The sequence below is a fragment of the Mus caroli genome, unplaced genomic scaffold (assembly GCF_978045245.1).
Source record: "Mus caroli unplaced genomic scaffold, Mus_caroli_1 scaffold_11, whole genome shotgun sequence".
Lineage (NCBI taxonomy): Eukaryota > Metazoa > Chordata > Mammalia > Rodentia > Muridae > Mus > Mus caroli.
Genome location: NW_028227266.1, coordinates 62,880,926 through 62,905,239, shown reverse-complemented (window position 1 = coordinate 62,905,239; position 24,314 = coordinate 62,880,926). Strand labels below are relative to the sequence as shown.

Genomic DNA, 24,314 nt, shown 5'->3' with positions numbered 1-24,314 from the left:
TGACAGTGTACTCACATACATAAAAATAAAACAACAGGGAGCTGAAGAAATGGCTCAGCAGTTAAGAGCACTGACTGTTCTTCCTGAGGTCCTGATTTCAATTCCCAGCAACCACATGGTGGCTCACAACCATCTGTAATGAGATCTGACGCCCTCTTCTGGTGTGTCTGAAGACTGCTACAGTGTACTTACATATAATAATAAATATATCTTTTAAAAATTTTTTAAATAAATAAATAAAACAGGGCTGGAAAAATGGCTCAGCGGTTAAGAGCAGTGACTGCTCTTCCAGAGGTCCTGAGTTCAATTCCCAGCAACCACATGGTGGCTCACAACCATCTGTAATGGGATCTGATACCCTCTTCTGGTGTGTTAAAGACAGCTACAGTGCACTCATAAAATAGACAAACCAACAAACAAACCTTAAAAAATAAATAAATAAATAAATAAAAATAATAAAAAACAACAACTAAGCTTGGTGGCTCACACCTTTAATCCTAGAACTTGGGAAGCAGAGGCAGTTGGATCTTCTGAGTCTACAGGACAGACTGAACTATATGGAGAAATCCTGCTAAAAACACAAACAAAACAAAACAAAACAACAACAACAACAACCACCAAATGAAAGGATATTTTGTGACATTCTTGATACAGACCTTCCTCAGGTTCAGCGTCTGCAGGATCTCTCTCTGGCGAGGCCGGAGGTGGGAAGGGAGGAAAAGTTTCATCTTCTACATGTTCATAATCTGGTATTTCAAACAAGCCATTTTCTTCTTGCTCTAACATCTTTTCCTCCAGGAGAAAAAAAGAAAGTTATTTTTAACCAGCCAAACAGTCTTTTTTTTTTAAAAAGATTTATTTATTTATTATATGTAAGTACACTGTAGTTGTCTTCAGACACTCCAGAAGAGGGAGTCAGATCTTCTTACAGATGGTTTGAGCCACCATATGGTTGCTGGGATTTGAACTCCAGACCTTCAGAAGAGCAGTCGGGTGCTCTTACCCACTGAGCCATCTCACCAGCCCCCCAGCCAAACAGTCTTAACTATCACACAATCTAGTTCCATCCAACAGTGAAAGCCATGTTACAAACACTTAAACCACATTTCAAATTCATACATCTTTAAAAAGTAGAGAAGATATTAAGTATGAAGGAAAATGACTCATCAGAACTGAGTTGTGCTGGGCATGGTGGCAGAGGCAGGTGGATTTCTGAGTTCGAGGTCAACCTGGTCTACAAAGTGAGTTCCAGGGCAAAGGCTATACAGAGAAACCCTGTCTTGAAAACAAAAACAAACACAACAAACAAAAAAACTGAGTTGTAATGTAAATCCTACCACTAAATATTTACATGTTTTTTAATGTTTGTGTACATGGGTGTTTTGCATACGTGTAGTCTGTGTACCACATGCATACAGTGCCTGTGAAGACCAGAAGTCATTACACCACTGGAATTCAAGTTACAGAGAAACTTATGGTTGGGAATCAAACCCAGATCCTCTGTTAAGAGGTTAAGCCAGTGCTCTTAACCACTGAACCATCTCTCCAAATCCCCAGATTTATTAATTTTGATTCTTCCAACCTAGACCTTATTTTGGGACTGCAGATCCCTACTGTCCATTCTGCAGCTTTCAAATGTCTCAACAGCATTTATTATCTCATACAGAAAACTAAATTCTTTTCTGGTAGACTGTAAGGGGGTTTGAATGGGAGTGTGCTTTTAGAGGCAAGGTTTCTCTGTGTAGCCCTGTCTGTCTGTCCTGGAACTGGATCTGCAGACCAACCAGGCTGGCCTCAAACTCACAGATCAGTCTACCTCTGTTCCCACCCCCACACACCCCCACCCAGAACTGGGAACAAAGGTATGTGCTACGGCTACCACCACCACCTGGCTATAAAATTGAATTTCTAAATCCCCTCCATTCAGTGAGTGACACCCATCAAGCTGTTCAAGTTAAAGACAAGTCATCTTTGACACTTCCTCCCTATACTCAACATAACCCATCCATTTAATTTCCTAAATATTCCTTTAATATTTGTCCTCTTCTCTATAGCCTCTTCACAACACTTCTTGTTTCAAGAACACCATTATTTCCACTCACTTCTGCCTCTTTCAGTGAATTCTCACTACAGCTAGCTAAACTTTTGAAAATGTAAAGCTGACATCATGCTAAAATTCAATTTAAGAAATCCAATGTTGTTGGATGTGATGGTGAACACGTTAATCCTAGCATTCAAAAGGCAGAGGCAGACAGATCTCTCAGTTGAGGCAGTATAGTCTATATAGCAAGTTTCAGGAAAGATAGACATGGCCTCAAAAAAAGAATAAAAAATTTTTTTTCAGTATGGAGAAATAGGCTTTAAAATACACAGATCTTAATATAATTTTTGCCAGGCATAGTGGCACCGGTAATCCCAGCATTTAAAAGGAAACCAGGAGCTCAAGGTCAGTCTTGGCTACATAGCAGTTCAAAGCTGCCCTGGACCATGAGACTCTTTAAAAAAGAATAAAATGTATATAATGCCAACTTCACTTCATTCTCTCTCTTTAAATTCCTTGAAAGAGCCATTTCCACTGTCAAGAATCTAGATGTTTGTTTGTTTGTTACAAAGTTATTTTTGTTGTTTTGTTGGGGTTTTTCCCCCCAAACAGGGTTTCTCTGTGTCTTCCCAAATGGCCCGAAACTTGTTCTGTAGACCAGGTAGGCCTCAAACTCAGAAATCTGCTTATCTTTGTCTCCCCAGTTCTAAAACTAAAGCTTTGCACCACCACCACCTGGCAAAGATATATTTTTACCTGTGTGTTTGTCTATGTATATATACAGTATGCATGTGTACATGTTCAAAGAAACAAAAGGGTGTTGTATTTCCCAGAAACTAGAGTTACAAGCAGTCTTGAGTGGTGGTGTAGGTGATAGGAACAGAACCCAGGTCCTTTTCAAGAGCAGTAAATCCCTTACATCCACCAAGCCCTCCTCTTGTATTTTGAAAGACAGTCTTATATACGCCAAACTGGCCTCCAACTCCTGATCTTCCTGCTTCTATTCCCAAGTACTAACATTACATGCATTTTGAAAGCTCTTCCCTGACTTCCAATTTTGCTCAAATTTTAACCATTACCTCATCAGGAAAACCTATCTCAAACCAAGAGTTATACAGCCTGCAATCCCAACACAAAGGTAGAAGCAGGAGGAACAGAGTTCTTCCTAGTTACAGATTCCAAGGCCAGCCTGAAACCCTTAGAGAAAAGCGGCCATTCAAATGTTCCTAAATTGAATAACACTGTGTGTGTGAGTACATGTGGAAGCCTAAGAATAGCTTTCAGAAGTTCTCTCACCATCTTGAGGTAAGTTCAAATCATTAGATATATACTGCAAGCATTGTTCCCTGACAAGCCATCTTGATGGCCCAGAATTCTCTTATAAGAATTAACAGGAGCCGGGCGTGGTGGCGCACGCCTTTAATCCCAGCACTCGGGAGGCAGAGGCAGGCGGATTTCTGAGTTCGAGGCCAGCCTGGTCTACAAAGTGAGTGCCAGGACAGCCAAGGCTACACAGAGAAACCCTGTCTCGAAAAACCAAAAAAAAAAAAAAGAATTAACAGGGCTGGAGAGATGGCTCAGAGGTTAAGAGCTCTAGCTGCTCTTCCAGAGGCCCTTAGTTCAATTCCCAGCAACCACATGGTGGCTCAGAACCATCTGTAATGGCATCTGATGTCCTCTTCTAGTGTGTCTGAAGACAGCTACAGTGTACTCATATAAATAAAATAATTCATCTTTTTTGTTTGTTTTGTTTTTTGGTTTTTTTGTTTGCCTCTGCCTCCCGAGTGCTGGGACTAAAGGCGTGCGCCACCACGCCCGGCAGTGGCTCACGCCTTTAATCCCAGCACTTGGGAGGCAGATTTCTGAGTTTGAGGCCAGCCTGGTCTACAAAGTGAGTTCCAGGACAGCCAGGGCTATACAGAGAAACCCTGTCTCGAAAAACCAAAAAAAAAAAAAAAAAAAAAAAAAGGCGTGAGCCACCACTGCCCAGCAAGATACACATTCTTAAACCTTCAAAATTTCCTAAATTAAAACTAAAAATATGGGCTGGAGAGATGTCTCAGCTGTTAAGAGCACTGACTGCTCTTCCAGAGGTCCTGAGTTCAATTCCCTACAACCACATGGCGGCTCACAGCCATCTGTAATGGGATCTGATGCCCTCTTTTGGTGTGTCTGAAGACAGCAGAGACAGTGTACTCATGTGAAAAAAAAATCTTAAAAAACAAAAACAGCTAAAAATATTATACTCAGAACATGTCTAAAAACATCCTCAAAACTTCTAAATTTATTATTTCTTTAAATTTATGTTTGCTGTATGTATAATAAGAGTGCATTATGTGCCACGGGGGGAGGTCAAAGGACAACCTGTAATGACAATTTTGGAATTGTGGGGTTTGTTTTCTTTTTTCTTTTCTTTCTTTTTTTTTTTTTTTTTTTTTTGGTTTTTCAAGACAGGGTTTCTCTGTGTAGCCCTGGCTGTCCTGGAACTCACCTCTATAGATCAGGCTGGCCTTGAACTCAGAAATCCACCTGCCTCTACCTCCCAAGTACTGGGATTAAAGGCATGCCCAGTGGTTGTTTCTTTTAAAAAAAAAAAAAAAAAAAAAAAAGCACAGAAATGGGCTGGAGAGATGGCTCAGCAGTTAAGAGCACTGACTGCTCTTCCAGAGGTCCTGGGTTCAATTCCCAGCAACCACATGGTGGCTCACAACCATCTGTAATGGAATTCAATGCCCTCTTCTGGTGTGTCTAAGCAGCTACGGTATACTTACATATATAAAATTAATAAATCTTTAAAAAAAAGCACAGAAATATTATTTCTTCATTTTAATTCCTGGTATGGAAATTGGCTGCTTCAGATTGCCCACAGCAGCTGATATGACTGGCCTTGAGCTCTAATGCTCTAACGGCGATTCTGCTAACTGCAGATAGCTTCTGCAGTAGTGTGCTGTTCCGAATCCTCAGGACTTTTCAGAGGGTAAAGGCCAGGGTTGACTGCTTGCTGTTGGCTGTGGTTTTGTTATGTAGTGGTGAGCAAGACAAGAAATAACACATCCTCAAGGTGAGGATCAAACTTGCCAAGGAACTTGACACTCATCTGCAGGGTAAGGATAATGTTGCCATCTTTCCCCCTATCCTCTCGTTTTCTTAGGGAGCTGAAAGGGTAGATTAAGGGTAGAGAAGGGTGGAATAAAGAATCCACAAAGTAGCAAACGACTCTGTAGGTAGAGTCAATTCTTTCCTTCCAGCTTTGCATGAGATCCAGGGATCACACTCAGTAAGGCTTGTTCCCCAGCACTGTATCTCCTTTACTAGCTGTCCCCAATTCTAAATTTGTGACCGTAAATATATAAAAACAAAGTACTGGCTCCTGATAATACACTGCTACGTCTTTGAGTACCTTTTATGATCCATTAAATGTGGGAACCAAAGGTAGATTATAACTCTACCTAGGACCACTTGGCCTGGGTTCCAGGCCCAGAACAAGCACCCCAAACCTCAAAACATCTAGTTAGTACACTCAGTCCCATTCTAATGGGAGTTTGAGAACAGGACTTAAAACTACAATGACCAGCAATTAACCAAAAAAAGCACAGTGCGGCTTATCAGTAAACTGGTTTCTCTCAGTATTTGTAAAGAATTACATGTTCACAGCCCTTCCTTCTCTCCTTGACAACTGTCACACGTGTTTTAGACACTAACGAGTCAAGTCTCTTTCCCCCTCCTGGTCCTCAAACTCCCAGAGCAGTGTACGTGACAAATTCAACATCCGACCCACAAGTCCTTCCCGGACCTGTTTCCAACCTACCACTTTTCCCTAGTTGTCAAAACAGGAGCTCCTCGCCCAAAAGGAAGTCCCACCACCTTCACTCTCGTCCCACCGTCGGCGCCAGCCCTAGGGATGTCACCTCTCCCTCGCCTCCCCTAGCCTCCGCTTCCCAGCCTCCCTCTAAGCTAGGTCGGTGCGCGCGGCTCCGGTGCAGGCCCGCCATCCTCCCGCCCCGCGGGCGCCTCCAACACGCTCCGCCCGCTCCTCTTCAGCCCCTGGCTCCTGGGTGAGACCCCATCTCCCGCGCCCCGCGCCCCGCGCCTCCCTTGCAGCCCGGGCTCCACTTCCAAAAACTGCGCTCACAGAAACCGGTCTCACCTCACCCAGACAGCGGCCGCCGCCAAGCGCGCCAACACCGCTTCTCGCGAGACTCGGCTCCGCGAGACAAGCTGAGAAATTTGGCGCCAAGGGTAGGCGAAGAGGCGTGGGAGGGGCCTAAGGGTCTGAGCCCCGCCCACCGCGCTCGGAGGCCCGCCTACCCACCCGGAACGTCTGGGACAGCAATGAGTTTAGAGTCCTCACTCTCTGGGCGCTTTATTAGCTTCAGAAATAGGTCTCCTGGTTTAGAAGACGAACGATGGAAGCCAGGCATAATTGTGCACGCCTGGAGTCCCAGCACTCGGAGGCTGAGGTAGGAGGATCGCCACAGGTTCCAGGCCAGCGTCTACAAGAAATAAAAAGAAAGAAAGAAAAGAAAACTGATTTGTAGAGGAGTAAAACGTAGTGTCAAACAACTTTGGCTGGGAAATTACTGCTGGGAAATTATCTTCAGAATAGCAAAATGCCATGACTATGAATTTTGTTAATTAAATAAAGATATGAAGAAAAGATTGTAACGTTAGGGTTAGACGTGTAGACCCAAAGAAATATGTCAAGAGCTGGAGAGAGGGCTCAGTGGCTAAGAGCCCTGACTGCTCTTACAGAGGTCCTGAGTTCGATTCCCCAGCAACCACATGGTGGCTCACAACCATCTATAATAGGATCAGATGCCCTCTTCTGGTGTGTCTGAAAACAGCTACAGTGTACTCATACATAAAATAAATCTTTAAGAAAGAAAAAAATATGTCAACAACAACCAAAAAAAAAGAGGGTTCCCTGTTTTCTTTAAAAGTATTGAATCCAGTGCATACCTTTAATCTCAGGCAGATCCCTGGACTTCCAGGCCATCCAGTGCTACACAGTGAGATATTGTTTCAAAACAACAAAAAGGGAGTGCAGGGTTGGGGAGATCCCTCAGAGGGTAATGGACTCCCCCACATTGCATGATGAGCTGAGTTCAGATCTCCAATACCCAGGTTAAAAAACAGCTTGAAGCCGGGCGTGGTGGCGCACGCCTTTAATCCCAGCACTCGGGAGGCAGAGGCAGGCAGATTTCTGAGTTCGAGGCCAGCCTGGTCTACAAAGTGAGTTCCAGGACAGCCAAGGCTACACAGTGAAACCCTGTCTCGAAAAACCAAAAAAAAAAAACAGCTTGATGTTACCCGTAATCCCAGTTCTGGGAAGGCAAAAATCGGATTCCTCCAGCTGGCTAGCCAGCCAGCCAGGTTTAACTGATGTGTTCCAGGCACAGTGAGAGACCCTGTCTCAAAGAGGCAGGGGAGGGGAGGTGGGGGGAGGCCAGAGACATACAGATGGCTTAACCATTAAGAGTACATGTTGCTCATGTAGGGGACTCTAGTGCACTCACATAGTGACACACAGCCCTGTATGATTCCAGGGTATCTTAGGCTCTCTTCTGACCTCCAGAGAACCAAGCGCTCTGTAGATTTATGTATGTATATCATGGTTTATGTATGTATGTTTATATATGTGGATATGTATGTAAATATGAATGGTTTATTTATGTAGTTATGGGTATGTATAGATGTAAACATATGGTTTATTTATGTATGTAGATTTATTTATGCATGGGTATGTATGTACACAGGCATATATACACAACCATACATATAAAAGAAGTCTCTTTTTTTTTTTAAAGATCTATTTATTATATGTAAGTGCACTGTAGCTGTCTTCAGACACTCCAGAAGAGGGCATCAGATTTCGTTACAGATGGTTGTGAGCCACCATGTGGTTGCTAGGATCTGAACTCGGGACCTTCAGAAGAGCAGTCGGCACTCTTAACCACTGAGCCATCTCACCAGCCCCAAAAGAAGTATTTTTTTTTTTTTTTTTTTTTTTTTGGTTTTTCGAGACAGGGTTTCTCTGTAGCCCTGGCTGTCCTGGCACTCACTTTGTAGACCAGGCTGGCCTCGAACTCAGAAATCCGCCTGCCTCTGCCTCCCAAAAGAAGTATTTTTTAACAATGAGATTGTGAGGGAAGAGACCAGTGCTCACCTCCTGATTCTGTACCGCACACCCACATACAAAATAAAAGCAGAGCTGGGTGGGGCTGGAAAGATTGCTCAACAGTTAAGAGTATCTCCTGCTCCTGTGTTAACTCCAAAGATTGGAGGAGAAAAAACACCGATCCAAATCATCATGGCCAAATTAATTAAAGCAAGCTTTTTCTTTATTCCTGCGCACCTAAAAGTGGGGTTCAAGAGATCAGCCTTGGGGCTGGTGAGATGGCTCAGTGGGTCAGAGCACCCGACTGCTCTTCCGAAGGTCCAGAGTTCAAATCCCAGCAACTACATGGTGGCTCACAACCATCTGTAACGAGATATGACTCCCTCTTCTGGAGTGTCTGAGGACAGCTACAGTGTACTTATATAAATAAAAGAGATCAGCCTTGGATGTGAGGAAGACAAGGTTTTTAAAGCTCTGGGGTGGGTGTTTCCAATGGCGGGGCGGGGCGGGGGGGGGCAGGTGGAGGGGTTGGTGGGGAAATAGGCAGGGTTACAGGAGGAGAACACAAGCATGACACGTTAGTCGCATCGCCCTCCTGAAACACAGACATAATTACAAGATGGTCATACAAAGTTGCCATAACTTTTTGAACCAAAGGAAGGATTGCAAGATGGTTATTACAACTTCTTGAAACAAACACGTGGCTGCCATTTCCTGGAACAGGCAGTACAAAACCATTTGTAGTTAAGATTACAGGTCAGCCAGGCGTGGTGGCGCACGCCTTTAATCCCAGCACTCCGGAGGCAGAGGCAGGCAGATTTCTGAGTTCCAGGCCCGCCTGGTCTACAAAGTAAGATCCAGGACAGCCAGGGCTACACAGAGAAACCCTGTCTTGAAAAACAAAAAAAAGAAAGAAAGAAAGAAAGAAAGAAAGAAAGAAAGAAAGAAAGAAAGAAAGAAAGATTACATAGCCCAATCCTTGAAAAACTGCTGTTTAATTATACACCGGAGTGGGCCTAGTTTGTCCTTACTATAAGATGGCTTTTAAGTCTAAGATGGAGGCAGGTTGGTTCATCACTTTCAGGGAACCTAGGTTCTGTTCCCAGAACCCACATGGCTACTCACAACCACCTATTAACTCTAGTTCCAGGAGGTGTGATGCCCTCTCCTGACCTCTGGGGTCATTGCACACACCAGTGCAATGGAGATAAATAGTCAATCAGAGAAAATAAAATAAATAAACCTTGAAAATGTAGTCATCGGGACAGGAGCAATCCTTTAGCAGATAAAAGCACTCGTCACCAAGTCTGACAGAGTTCAATCCTGGGGACCCACTAAGCGAAAGTTGTTCTTTGAGTTCTACATGTGGACCACAATATGCATACACACACACACACACACAAACACAGGAACACACAGGAACAAATACACACAATTGATTGATGAATAAAAAAAATTTTCTCAAGCCGGGCGGTGGTGGCACACGCCTTTAATCCCAGCACTTAGGAGGCAGAGGCAAGCGGGTTATTGAGTTCTTAGCTTTTATCAGCTAAGGGATTGCTCCTGTCCCGATGACTACATTTTCAAGGTGTATTTATTTTATTTCTGAGGCCAGCCTGGTCTACCAAGTAAGTTCCAGGACAGCCAGGGCTACACAGAGAAACCCTGTCTCGAAAAACCAATAAATAAATAGATAAATAAATAAATAAATGCAGCCGATTGGTGAATGAATAAATGAATGAATGAATGAATGAATAGACGCAGCCGAAAAGGTGGCTCCACTGTTAAGAGCACTTACTGCTTCCAGAGAAGTGGAGTTGAGTTTCCAGAACCTTCATGATAATACACAATCATCTGTAACTCATTTCAGGGGATCTGCTGCCCTCTTCAGGTGTACGCAGGTACTGGAGAACACAGACATTCATGCAGAGAAAAATTAAATTCATACACATAAAATAAATACATTTTAAAACTTTAAAAATATTTTTTAGGGCTGGTGAGATGGCTCAGTGGGTAAGAGCACCCGACTGCTCTTCCGAAGGTCCAGAGTTCAAATCCCAGCAACCACACGGTGGCTCACAACCATCCGCAATGAGATCTGGCGCCCTCTTCTGGAGTGTCTGAAGACAGCTACAGTGTACTTACATATAATAAATAAATAAATCTTAAAAAAAAAAAAAAAAAAACCCTGTCTCAAAAAACAAAAACAAAGTTTAAAGATTTATTTATTTATTTATTTACTGATTTATTATACTGTAGCTGTACTGGTGGTTATGAGCTATTATGTGGTTGTTTGCTCTGGTGAACCCCACTTGCTCCAGTTGTTCCAGTCTATATCTAAGTACACTGTAGCTGTCTACAGACACACCAGAAGAGGGCGTCAGATCTCATTACAGATGGTTGTGAGCCACCGTGTGGCTGCTGGGAATTGAACTCAGGACTTGTAGAAGAAGAGCTAGTGCTCCTAACCTCTGAGCTATCTCTCCAGACCACTTAAAAATATTTTTATGGGGGCTGGTGAGATGGCTCAGTGGGTAAGAGCACCCGACTGCTCTTCCGAAGGTCCAGAGTTCAAATCCCAGCAACCACATGGTGGCTCACAACCATCCACAGCGAGATTTGGCGCCCTCTTCTGGAGTGTCTGAAGACAGCTACAGTGTACTTACATATAATAAATAAATAAATCTAAAAAAAAAAAATTATTTTTATGGGGCTGGAGAGATGGCTCAGTGGTTAAGAGCACCGACTGCTCTTCCGAAGGTCCTGAGTTCAAATCCCAGCAATCACATGGTGGCTCACAACTACCCATAATGAGAGCTGACGCCCTCTTCTTGTGCATCTGAAGACAGCTACAGTGTACTTAGATATAATAATAAATAAATCTTTACAAAAATTTATGTTTTATTTTCATATTTGATACATACAAACTATTACAAAATATGTTCTATGGAACCATAGCTATAGCTAAGTAGTAGAATGATTGTTTACCACTGAATGGACCTGGATTCAACTGGCAGCATCGAAGGAAATAAATAAATAAATAAATGGGGGTGGGCAGAACGATGGCTCAGTCCTAAAGTGCACTTGCCTGTGACCTGAGTTTGATTTCTTAGGCCTAAGATAGAAAGATAAAACCAAGTTCCCCAAGTCATCCACTGACCTACAGACATGCTGTGGCACACACACACACACACATACACACACACACACACACACACAAGCACACACATACACACACATGCACACACACATACACACGCACACACATACATACACACACAGGCACACATACATACACACACACGCACACACATACACACATACACATACACACACACACACATACAGAGAGAGAGAGAGAGAGAATCACACTTAAATAAATAAATGTGAATAAATAAAATGTAATTTTATCGTTCTAAGAATAATTTTCTAGCTGTGTGGTGGCAGTGCACACCTTTAATCCCAGCACTTGGGAAGCAGAGGCAGTCAGATTCCTGAGTTCCAGGCCAACCTGGACTACAGAGTGAGTTCCAGGATAGCCAGGGCTACACAGAGAAACCCTGTCTCAAAAAAACAAAAACAAAACAGAACATTACAAATAATTTTTTAAAGATTTATTTATTTATTATTTATGCAGAAGAGGGCACCAGATCCCATTACAGATGGTTGTGAGCCACCATGTGATTGGTGGGAATTGAACTCAGGACCTCTAGAAGAGCAGTCAGTGCTCTTAACCACAGAGCCATCTCTCCAGCCCAGAGTTAATTTTTTTTTTTTAAAGATTTATTTATAGCCAGGCGTGGTGGCGCACGCCTTTAATCCCAGCACTCGGGAGGCAGAGGCAGGCGGATTTCTGAGTTCGAGGCCAGCCTGGTCTACAAAGTGAGTGCCAGGAGAGCCAGGGCTACACAGAGAAACCCTGTCTCGAAAAACCAAAAAAAAAAAAAAAAAAAAAAAAAGATTTATTTATTTATTATATGTAAGTACACTGTAGCTGTCTTCAGACAGCTCCAGAAGAGGGCACCAGATCTCATTACGGATGGTTGTGAGCCACCATGTGGTTGCTGGGATTTGAACTCTGGACCTTTGGAAGAGCAGTCGGGTGCTCTTACCCACTGAGCCATCTCACCAGCCCCAGAGTTAACTTTATTAATGCTCTCTATTTTCTTTTCTTCCTCTCTTTCTCTTTCTTTTTTTAAGATTTATTTATTGTATTTTGAGTTTTCTGTCTGGATGTACACCTGCATGCCAGAAGAAGGCATCAGATCCCATTACAGATGGTTGTGAGTCATCATGTGGTTGCTTGGAATTGAACTTGGGAACTCTGGAAGAGCAGACATCTTAACTGCTTAAGCAGTTAAGACTCTTAACTGGTGAGCCATCTCTCCAAGCCCCCTTTCTTTCTTCCTTCCTTCCTTTCTTTTTTTCTTCCTCTCTTTCTTTCTTTTTTAACAGAATATTACTACATAGCTCAGGCTAGCCTGCTGAGATTAATGGTGCTCCTCACTATACCCAGATTTCTTATTTTTCATGTTTAATATTAATTATGTGTCTGTGTGTGGGCAAATGCACATGAATTTAGGTGCCCAGGGAGGCCAGCGGGGTGGGATCCCCTCAAGTTGTAGTGGCAGGTGTTTGTGAGCTGTCTTTTGTGGGTGCTCGGAACAGAATAGAACTCGGTGGGACTCTACATGATATTAATGAATGAACTGACTCTCAGACCCCCATTTACCACTCCTTCTGAAAATATTTTAGGAATATATGTATCATTTTATATATAAATACAAATGATACTTTATTCATTATCACTTGCTTTCTTCACATTTGGAGGGGGGGGGGGTGGTTCGAGACAGGGTTTCTCTGTGTAGCCCTGGCTGTCCTGGAACTCACTCTGTAGACCAAGCTGGCCTCGAACTCAGAAATCCGCCTGCCTCTGCCTCCCAAGTGCTGGGATTAAAGGTGTGCGCCACCACGCCCGGCTTTCTTCACATTTTTATATTATTTTTTATGTGTATGAGGATTTTTGCACCTAAGTATGTGAATAAATGTTTGTGCAGTGCCCAAAGAGGCCAGAAGAGGGCATTGTATCTCTCAGAACTGGGGCTACAGGCAGCTGTGAGCCGCCCTGTGGAGGCAAGGCCCAGAATGAAGGGTCCTTTGGAAGAGGAAAGCATGCTCTATAACCCTCAGCAATCTCCCAAGCCTCTCTTTCTTTCTGTATTCATTTTTTGTCTGTTTGTTTTTATGTGTACATGTGTGTTTGCCTGTACATGTGTCACGTACATACAGGTTCCCAAGGAGGCCAGAAGGCTTGGAATTTCCCTGGAGCTGGAGTTCCCAGCAGTTATAGGCTACCATGTGGGTGCTGGGAACTGAACCCTAGCTTCTGCAAGAGCAGCAAGTGGTTTTAACCACTGAGCCACTACTCTCCAGCTCAGAATTCTTGTGTTTTGTTGTTGCTACTTTGTGTTGTTTTATTTGGGGGAGGGAGGGAGGTGAGGTTTTTCTTTCTGTTTTTTGTTTTGTTTCTTTTTTTTTTTTTTTTTTTTTTTTTTTTTTTTGGTTTTTCGAGACAGGGTTTCTCTGTATAGCCCTGGCTGTCCTGGAACTCACTTTGTAGACCAGGCTGGCCTCGAACTCAGAAATCCACCTGCCTCTGCTTCCCGAGTGCTGGGATTAAAGGCGTGCGCCACCACGCCCGGCTCTTGTTTTGTTTCTTTTGTTCCTTTTTTTGTTTCATGTTCTTTACATGGGTCTTACTATGGAGATGTGGCTGTCCTGGAACTTGCTATGTAGACCAGGCTTGCCTGGAACTCACAGAGCTCGACCTCCCTTTGCCTGCCACCCCCAGGAGAACCAGAAACTGAAGATATGCACCACCACACCCCACACAGCGGATAGCACTTGCCTCTGTCCTTAGTAAACAACAGCAAGCCAGGTGGTGGTGGTGCACTCCTTTAATTCCAGCACTTGGGAGGCAGAGGCAGGCGGATTTCTGAGTTCGAGGCCAGCCTGGTCTACAAGGTGAATGCCAGGACAGCCAGGGCTACACAGAGAAACCCTGTCTCGAAAAAACAAAACAAAACAAAAAACCAAAAAAAAAAAAACAAAAACAACAACAACACCACCAGGGTGTATGGTTTCTGTTTGGGCTCACTTTTTCTTTTCCATATTTTGTCCTGTGGTGCCTTCACTTTGTTGCATTTAGCTGTTCAGAAAATATCCATGGTTGTACACTACACCACAATTTATTTAACATCCCTTTTATGGGTAGATGTTTGGAAAATTGCTAGTTGATTTCTAGTTGTGCAACTGTGTGCAGCACTGCCTCTGACCATGTGTATGTATGCAATATATATGTATGTATTCATATATATATGTGTGTACACACACACACACATATGTTAATTTAAGGAGCAAAGACCTGAAAAGACAAGAGGCAATGGGATCTAGGTCACAGATGGAGCTGGTGGCATCTGATGGGAAAGTGGGCCAGTTCACTCCCGTAGGAGTTGATGTGGAGGCGTGTTAGGTTTGTGAGAGAAAGCCAGGATCTGAGAAGATGACCTAGTCACAGCAGAGTTGAGGTTCTGGCGACTAAATGCAGTGGAGAGAAAAACGTAAAAGAGAGGAGGTATTTGCAGACGTGATTGCTAGTCCTTGGGTCTGCACTGAATGGAGAGCTCAGAACTAAAGAAGGCTGAGTGAGGGGTGTCTAAGTGAATCTGACATCTCAGCAGGGCCTAGGGGTTTCTTTCTGGAATTGTTGCCAGCAAAAGGAGAGGGTTCCAGTTCCTGCAGCTGGAAACCGTGCCCACTGGAGGGCACTGGGGCCAACTGTATCAAAGGACTTCCCCTTCTCCTCATAGGCCAATGCAAGTGACCTCAGTCCCCTTGTGGAAACTGAGGGCCCTCCTGGGATCCCTACAAATTCAGTGGGAGGTTCTATAGTGGTCTTGGCCTCAGAACTTGAACTTGGACTCTTCTTCCAGTTTCAATAGTAAGACCTGAGGCTTGTTTGTAGACCAGGGTGGCCTCCAACTCACAGAGATCCACCTGTCTCTGCTTCCCAAGTGCTGGAATTAAAGGCATATACCACCATGCCCAGAAAGAGACGGTTTTAAACATTTAGAATGTTCAATAAATGAAATTGTACGATAAGAACCTATTTGGTGCATGGCTTCTTTCATTCTGCTTGGTTACTTTAAGATTCACACATGTTGTATATGTTAATAATTATTAGTTGCTGAGTAGGATATTATTTTACAGAAAGGCCACAATTCCTGTCCTCATTAATGCTGGGCAAATGCTCCACCACTTTGTCACACTGCCAACCACTGGCTCACTCTTTTGTGTTTAAAAGATTTTTAGTTGGTATTGGTAGCACACACCTTTAATTCCAGCACTCCGGAGGCAGAATTTCTAAGTTCGAGGCCAGCCTGGTCTACAGAGTGACCAGGACAGTCGAGGCTTTATGGAGAAGCTGTTTTGAAAACAAGTGTTTAAATTTTATTTTTAATTATTTGTGTGTGTGTGTGTGTGTGTGTGTGTGTGTGTGTGTGTGTGTGTGTGTGTGTAAAAGAAAGGAATTGGTGGACATTGAATGCAGTGTCAGTAGAGGCCAGAAGAGGGCGATCGATACCTTCGAGCTAGTCACAACCATTCAGCAGACTGGTGGGCCAATCCAGCAATCTCTCTGTCTCTGGCAATCCGTCTGTCTCAGCATTCTGTCTGTCTGTCTACCTCTCTACCTCGCTATCTACTTGTTAAGTTTTTTTCTCCACGGGCGGTGAAATAAACCAATTCAAACCAGATTAGAATATATTAAAGACAGGTTTATTGGGAAGCTGTTCTCAGGCGAGTACACTGGCCCCAGGGACAGAGGTCACGGAAGTCACCATGGTGATTGGGGGTTGGGAAAAAGAGATAAAGGGAGTGCTCAAAGAGAGAGAAGGCTCAGCGGTTAAGCGCACTGACTGCTTTTCCAGAGGTCCCGAATTCGGGTCCCGGCGGCCACATGGTGGCTCACAACCGCCCTCTTCTGATGCCCTCTTCTGGTGTGTCTGAGGTCAGCCACAGTGTGCTTAAGATATAATAGATAAATCTTAAAAAAAAAAAAAAGGAGAGAGGAGGGAGGAGGGAGAGGGAGGGAGGGAGCACGCAAATTATCTGGATTACATAGGGAAGAATCTCTGGGGGAAGGGCAGCCTAGTCCCTAGTTTGGAAAGTTCAGAGATGGGTGCAGGATATACCAGGTAGGGACTGAGGGTTGCTGGGAGAACCCGGAAACCAGGTCTGCTTTGATATGTAAAATAAACCTTGGTCTTGAGGTCCAAAACCAACCTACGGATCTGTTTATTTACTCCATGGGAGTCCGAGGTCTAGACTCAATTGTTGTTGTTCTTTTGGGAACTCAATCTGTAGACCAGGCTAGCCCTGACCTGCCTCTGCCTCCCGAGTGCTGGGATTAAAGGCGTGCACTGCAGCCACCCAGCGAGGTCCTCATTCTTGTGCAGCAAGCACGTTACTGACTGATCTTCCTCCCCAACTCTGTCAATAAGGACAAAATACAGCAGGATACATAGCTTAACAGAACGATCAGAAATGATCATAGGACTCGCAGAGATAGATCTGCCTGCCTCTGCCTCCAGAATGCTGGGATCAAAGGCGTGCACAACAGCAGCCCAGCCTGTCAACATCTTACAGTTCCTCTCAAGTGAAGAAAAATCACATTGTGTGTGTGTGTGTTAATGCTGAAATGAGTATCTGTTGCACACAAATCTGTGTGAGGAGCAGATGAAACCCTGAGAGAATGTTATCATTGACAAGGGCACTATTCTCAGCCCACGGGAAGAGCGAAGCCTTCTCTGGTCAGTGCTGAGAAACAACTGACCTTTCACTAAAGCCAGGGTACAGAAAGTCTTGTAGTTCCTCTTCACCGAGGCTTCCGAGGCTTCCGAGGCTGCACTACAGACACGTCCCCTGGGGACCAGCTAACCCCTCCTCTTTGTAATCCACAGACAAAGTGTGATTTTTCCAAGTCATGTAGTAGGTGGCCTCCGTCAGCAAGCAAAGCCCACATGATCCCAGCCTGTGTGTCTGTTGTTCCTTCCATTGTCTGCAATTTCTTCACTTCTGTGTTGACACAGTCAGGTTTCCAGCCCTGCAGGATGTAGCATAATTTGAACGTGGTTGTGAAATTTAATGCTGTGAGGGGGGGGGGGTTCCTTTGGCAGGCCCATGCCAAGGTGTGCCACTGAGTAATGATGCTGTGCACCAGATCTGGAGTGAAAGGATTATTGGGGGAAGGGAGAGGAGTGAGGACCAGGGAAGGAGACAGGCAGATGAGTGGGCATGTGGACAGGCAGATAGATGGGAGAGCATCTTCTCTCAGCAAGAGCACACTATTTACAGAGAGAGAGAGAGAGAGAGAGAGAGAGAGAGAGAGAGAGGAGAGACAGACACACAGAGGAGAGACAGCAGACACACACACACAGAGGAGAGAGATACAGACAGATGAGAGAGATACAGACAGACACACAGATACACACACACACACACATACACGAGAGAGAGAAAGAGAGAGAGAGAGAGACAGACAGAGACAGAGACAGACAGAGAAAGAATACTAGAAACAGAGATTGGGGCCTGGGGTGGCTGACAGTCCTTTTATCCAGTTTCACACACCTGCTGTCCCACCTGGAGGCAGCAGGCCATGACATAAGCAATTGCTAAGTCCCTGAGGACAGGCCAGAGGAATCACCTGTCCTCTAACACACAACTTGTTAGCATTCTGTCTAAGCTCCATCCCACGGTTACCTGGCAACAGCTCGGTAGGCCTGACCCATTATAAAAGGGGCTGCTTGCCCCCTCCTCTCTTGCCCTCTTTGTCTCTTGCTCTTTCCTTCTTGCTACTGCTCTGTCCCCTCGCCCCCTCCCCCTTCCCTTCTCCCTCTCTCCCCGTGTTCATGGCTGGCCTCTACTTTTCTACCTTTCTACTCTGTCTGCCTTTCTCTGCCTCTACTACCCTCTTAACCCCTCTCCCTATGCCCTGAATAAACTCTATTCTCTATACTATACTGTCCTGTGGCTGGTCCCTCAGAAGGAAGGGATGCCTCCTTCTGAGGCATGGGCCCGCAGAGGCACCCCCTTCCCCCATACCTCACCACACCTCCATAGAACATACCTCCCTCTCTTTATCTTTTTATAAACACATCACAATTCATGAGTACCCGGGCAGTGGTGGTGCACACCTTTAATTCCAGTACTTGGGAGGCAGAGGCAGGCTGATTTCTGAGGCCAGTCTGGTGTACCGAGTGAGTTCCAGGACAGCCAGGGCTACACAGAGAAACACTGTCTCAAAAAACCAGAAAAAAAAAAAATTCATGCATATTCCTCCAAAGTTAAGTTTTAAACTTGAGTTATATGCACCAGGGATATAATAGAAAAGTACTTCAATTTTTTAGTTAATGTTTGTTTTCTTTTTTTTTTTTTTTTTTTGGTTTTTTGAGACAGGGTTTCTCTGTGTAGCCCTGGCTGTCCTGGAACTCACTTTGTAGACCAGGCTGGCCTCGAACTCAGAAATCCGCCTGCCTCTGTTTCCCGAGTGCTGGGATTAAAGGCGTGTGCCACCACGCCCAGCCTAATGTTTATTTTCATTTTGAAATATTTACTTAATTTTTTTATTTGGATGAGTGTTTTGATTGTATGTGTATGTGCAGCACATGCTGGTCTGGAAAACACTGTATCGACCAGGTTGACCTTGATTTGACCTTACCTGGGATTTGGAGACTGTACAAACATGCTAGGCGGGAGCTAAATTTTTTTTTTTTTTTTTTTTTTTTTTTTTTTTTTTTTGGTTTTTCGAGACAGGGTTTCTCTGTATAGCCCTGGCTGTCCTGGAACTCACTTTGTAGACCAGGCTGGCCTCGAACTCAGAAATCCGCCTGCCTCTGCCTCCCAAGTGCTGGGATTAAAGGCGTGCTCCACCACCGCCCGGCTGGGAGCTAAATTTTAAGCATTTTAGAAGTATAATCCATTACCTGGGTATTTATGGTCCTGTCAACCTTGCAGCTGCTCCTGCTGAGTAAGTCACGTGTGAAGCCAGAGGCAGATGGCCCCTGCCTCCTAGGAGACACAACTGCTTCCTCGGGTCCTTGGGTCAGCCATTCCAACTGCAATGAAGCCACTTGGGGGTATTTTGATAATCTTTTTTTGTTGGTTGGTTTTTATTTTTATTTTTTTAGATTTATTTATTTTTAATGTACTTTGGTGTTTTGCCGGTATTTATGACTATGTGAGGGTGCCAGCTCTCCTGGAATTGGAGTTACAAACAGGTGTAAACTGCTATGTAGGTGCTGGGAATTGAACCAGGGTCCTAACCTCTGAGCCATCTCTTCCAACTCTTTTTTTTTTTTTTTTTTTTTTTTTGGTTTTTCGAGACAGGGTTTCTCTGTGTAGTCCTGGCTGTCCTGGCACTCACTTTATAGACCAGGCTGGCCTCGAACTCAGAAATCCGCCTGCCTCTGCCTCCCGAGTGCTGGGATTAAAGGCGTGCGCCACCACGCCCGGCCTCTTCCAACTCTTGATAACCTTTTTTTTAATATTTATTTTATGTATATGAGTGCTGTATTGGCCTGTACACCTGCGTGCCAGATCCCATTACAAATGGTTGTGAGACACCTTGTGGTTGCTGGGAACCAAACTCAGAACCTCTTAACTGCCGAGCCATCTCTTTAGCCCCTTGAGAACCATTTTTTTTTTTTTTTTTTTTGGTTTTTCGAGACAGGGTTTCTCTGTAGCCCTGGCTGTCCTGGAACTCACTTTGTAGACCAGGCTGGCCTCGAACTCAGAAATCCGCCTGCCTCTGCCTCCCAAGTGCTGGGATCAAAGGCGTGCGCCACCTCGCCCGGCTGAGAACCATTTTTTTAAAAAAGATTTATTTATTTTATGTATATGAGTACACTTTCACTCTCTTCAGACACACCAGAAGAGGGCATCAGATCCCATTACAGATGGTTGTGAGCCACCATGTGGTTGCTGGGAATTGAACTCAGGACCTCTGGAAGAACAGTCAGTGCTCTTAGCCGCTGAACCCTTTCTCCAACCCCTGAGAACCATTTTTTAATAGTCACTTATCCTTTTTTTTTTTTTTTTTTAGGTTTTTCGAGACAGGGTTTCTCTGTGTAGCCCTGGCTGTCCTGGCACTCACTTTGTAGACCAGGCTGGCCTCGAACTCAGAAATCCGCCTGCCTCTGCCTCCCGAGTGCTGGGATTAAAGGCGTGCGCCACCACGCCCGGCTGTCACTTATCCTTATTTTAAAGGGAGATGCTCCAGCAGATGTGAGCTTAGCCACTGTCTAAGGATGTGGCCTAAGTCAGGCAGGATGCCAGGTCCTGTAGCATCTTTGGAGGAGCCCAGAGCGGGGGTGGGGACACTTGCTCTGGATGGCAGATGTCCTGCTGTGGTACTCTGCATTGTTGTTTGTTTGGTTTGGTTTTGGTTTTGGTTTTTACTCTTGTGTAGCAAGCACAGTGGAAGAAGCTACTCAGGGCATACTAGCATCTTTGAGAGAAGTCTTTCTTCCTTTGCAATCCAAATACAGGATTCCCAATCCCCTTATTTTCAAATCTGGTCAGAGATTAAACAGAGCTCCAATCTCTTTGCCAGAGCATTCACCCAAATGTTTGTCATGGCTGCCCCGCCCTTCTCCTCTATCACGCCTTTTTCTACTCTGTGGGAAATTCCTTCATCATCCTCTTCCCGCCAAGTGCTTTGCAAAGACTGCAGACAGGAAATGGAAATGAGGGCAGTGACTATTTGAGCTGCAGGATCTGGATCTGGAGGCGGTGAGAAGGGACGCTCAGGCGGAACTGTCTGATTTCCTCGGAACAAGAGCCCGAAGTGCAGGTTTTACCTACCAAAGCAGACCTGCCTTCCAGGTTCTCCCGCCATCCCACAGTCCCTACCTGGTGTACTCTGCCCCCAACCCTGAACTTTCCAGGCCCTAACCTGTCCCTTTCCTTGGTCGGTGAACTTCCCAACTCAAGAGCAGTTGCCCAATAAACCTGCCTTTAAAATAATATAATCTGGTTTAAATCGGCACATTTCACAGGATAGTGGTGGCCCACGCCTTTAATTCCGGCGCTTGGGAGGCAGAGGCAGGAGGATTTCTGAGTCGGAGGCCAGCCTGGTCTACAGAGTGAGTTCTAGAACAGTCAGGGTTATACAGAGAAACCCTGTCTCACCACCCCCCCCCCAAAAAAAAAAAGGTTTGGCTCATTTCCCTGGTGGCAGAGAAATAACCTATCTCCAGCAATGAACCGCATGACACACAATCTGGACCTTGTTCATATTTTAAGATATTGGAAACTGTAATTATTGGTACCCGGGTGTATTTTATAGTTTTATGTGCTGTCTAGGAGCAAGAAATCTCTTTTCTACAGTGTGCTAGATTACTATACTGGAACAGCCCCAGAATATATGACTTGTTTATTTTACAATGGTGATATCATGTAACTAGGTTTTTGCCGACCCATATAGGACTTATCTTTGCTCTTGTCTTAGAGTTTTACTGCTGTGAACAGACACCATGACCAAGGCAACTCTTATAGGAAAAACATTCAATAGGGGCTGGCTTACAGGTTTAGAGGTTCAGTCCATTATCATGGTGCAGGAGGAGCTGAGAGTTCTACATCTTCCTCTGGAGGCTGCCAGCAGTACACTGACTTACAGGCAGCTGGACTGAGGGTCTTAAAGCCCACACCCATAGTGACACACCTGCTCCAACAAGCCACACCTACTCCAACAGGGCCACACCTTCTGTTAGGGCCACTCCCTGGGCTGAGTTTATACAAACCATCACAGCTCTTTTCTAGACTTTCTTTGAATTAGAGACCTTTGGAATTGAAGCCCACACCAGCATCTGATACTGGACTTACATTTAAAGAAAGAGTGGGAGACTTGGGGTTGGAGAGATGGCTCAGCAGTTAAGAGCACTTACATACAAACACAGACATACAAACATATGCTAAAAAATAAAAATAGGGGCTGTAGAGATGGCTCAGCGGTTAAGAGCACTGACTGCTCTTCTGAAGGTCCTGAGTTCAAATCCCAGCAACCACATGGTAGCTCACAACCATCCCTAATGAGATCTGATGCCCTCTTCTGGTGTGTCTGAAGATAGCTACAGTGTATTTACATATAACAATAAAGAAATCTTAAAAACAATAAAAATGAAAATAAAAATAAGGGCTGAGAGATGGCTCAGCACTCAAGAGCACTAACTGCTCTTCCAGAGTTCCTAAGTCCTGGAACTCACTCTGTAGACCAGGCTGGCCTCAAACTCACAAATCCACCTGCCTCTACCTCCCAAGTGCTGGGATTAAAGGCATGTGCCACTACTGCCCCGCAGGAGTTTTGTTTTTGTTTTTTAGGGTTTTTGTTGTTGTTGGTTTTTCTTTTTCTTTTTTTCTTTTTTTTTTTTTTTTTGGTTTTTCGAGACAGGGTTTCTCTGTGTAGCCCTGGCTGTCCTGGCACTCACTTTGTAGACCAGGCTGGCCTCGAACTCAGAAATCCGCCTGCCTCTGCCTCCGGAGTGCTGGGATTAAAGGCGTGCCCCACCACGCCCGGCTTGTTTTTGGTTTTTCGAGACAGGGTTTCTCTGTATAGCCCTGGCTGTCCTGGAATTTACTTTGTAGACCAGGCTGGCTTCGAACTCAGAAATCTGCCTGATTCTGCTGGGATTAAAGGTGTGCACCACCACACTGGCCACAGGAGGTTTTTTTGTTTTTGTTTGTTTGTTTTTGTTTGTTTGTTTGTTTGTGTTTTCAAGACAGGGTTTCTCTGTATAGTCCTGGCTGTCCTGGAACTCACTTTGTAGACCAGGCTGGCCTGGAACTCGAACTCAGAGATCCACCTGCCTCTGCCTCCCGAGTGCTAGAATTAAAGGCTTGGGCCACCACGCCCGGCCCAGGAGTTTTTTTAAAAAAGATTTATTTTATTATTTTTATGTATGTGATGAATACACTGTTATTTTCAGACATACCAGAAGAGGGCGTCAGCTCTCATTACAGATAGTTGTGAGCCACCATGTGGTTGCTGAAATTTGAACTCAGGACCTCTAGGAAGAACATTCAGTGCTCTTAAGCACTAAGCCATCTCTCTAGCCCACCTATCTATCAGAAGCTTTTTAAAAAAAGATTGTTATTTATTTGTTCATTTATTATGTATAAATGTTTTGCCTGAACGTATGTATGCATGTATGTATGCAAGTGCACACCGTTTGCATGCCTTGGTGCCTGTGGAGGCCAGAAGAGGCTATTGGTTCACCTGGAACTAGAGTTACAGACCTTTGTAACATGACATGTTGTAGGTGATGAGAATTGAACCTGGGTCCTCTGCAAGAACAGCCAGTAGGACTGGAGATAGGCTCAGCAGCGAAAAACACTTGCTGCTCTTCCCGAGAGTATGAGTGTGGTTCCTAGAACCCATGTCTGCATTTTATCTATTGCCTGTCTGCCTGCCTATCTATCTTATCTATCTATCTATCTATCTATCTATCTATCTATCTATCTATCTATCTAGGTTTTCGGGTTTCTCTGATAGTCCTGGCTGTCCTGAAACTTTGTTTGTAGAATGTGTCAGCTACCTCACAACTGCCTATAACTCCAGTTCCAGGAGATCTGAACCCTATGGCTTCCAAGAACACCTTCATTCATGTGCACATGCACACACATGCACCTGCACACAATTAAAAATAATACAAAATTAATTTTTTTAAAGAGCAGGACACAACATGCTCCTCAGAACTGCACCATCTCTCCAGGTCCCTGAAAAATTTTTTTTCTTTTTTTTTTTTCTTTTCTTTTTTTTTTTTTTTTGGTTTTTCGAGACAGGGTTTCTCTGTGTAGCCCTGGCTGTCCTGGCACTCACTTTGTAGACCAGGCTGGCCTCGAACTCAGAAATCCGCCTGCCTCTGCCTCCCGAGTGCTGGGATTAAAGGCGTGTGCCACCACGCCCGGCTTTTTTTTCTTTTGAATTTCCTAAATGTGTCTTCTCTAAGAAGAAAATAAAAGATGATAATTTTTAAGGGAACAAATACGAACTGGCCTCTAAAATAAAACTTGTAGTTGTCTGAAGAGGTGGTTTAGCTG

At 44.5% G+C, this 24,314-nt stretch overlaps 1 protein-coding gene across 8 annotated transcripts in view; it reads right to left on the bottom strand.

Annotated features, from left to right (window-relative positions):
- Tipin (TIMELESS interacting protein) overlaps positions 1 to 21,843 on the bottom strand; it is a 51,038-nt gene extending 29,195 nt beyond the window's left edge. For 6 of the 8 annotated variants that reach the window (XR_015048972.1, XM_021171474.3, XM_021171475.3 and 3 more), the window contains exons 1-2: positions 6,189 to 6,240; positions 657 to 792 (exon numbers count right to left, since the gene is read on the bottom strand). Coding sequence is in view for 7 of the 8 variants with exons in the window: in XM_021171474.3 (XP_021027133.1) it covers positions 657 to 786 (130 nt within the window). In the remaining variant the exon portion in view is untranslated. Of the gene's footprint in view, positions 1 to 656; positions 793 to 6,188; positions 6,241 to 9,957; positions 10,064 to 21,801 lie in introns of those variants that run through there. The other 2 variants (XM_085844704.1, XM_021171473.2) reach the window with 2 other exon arrangements.
- Between the last annotated feature and the right edge of the window lie 2,471 nt (positions 21,844 to 24,314).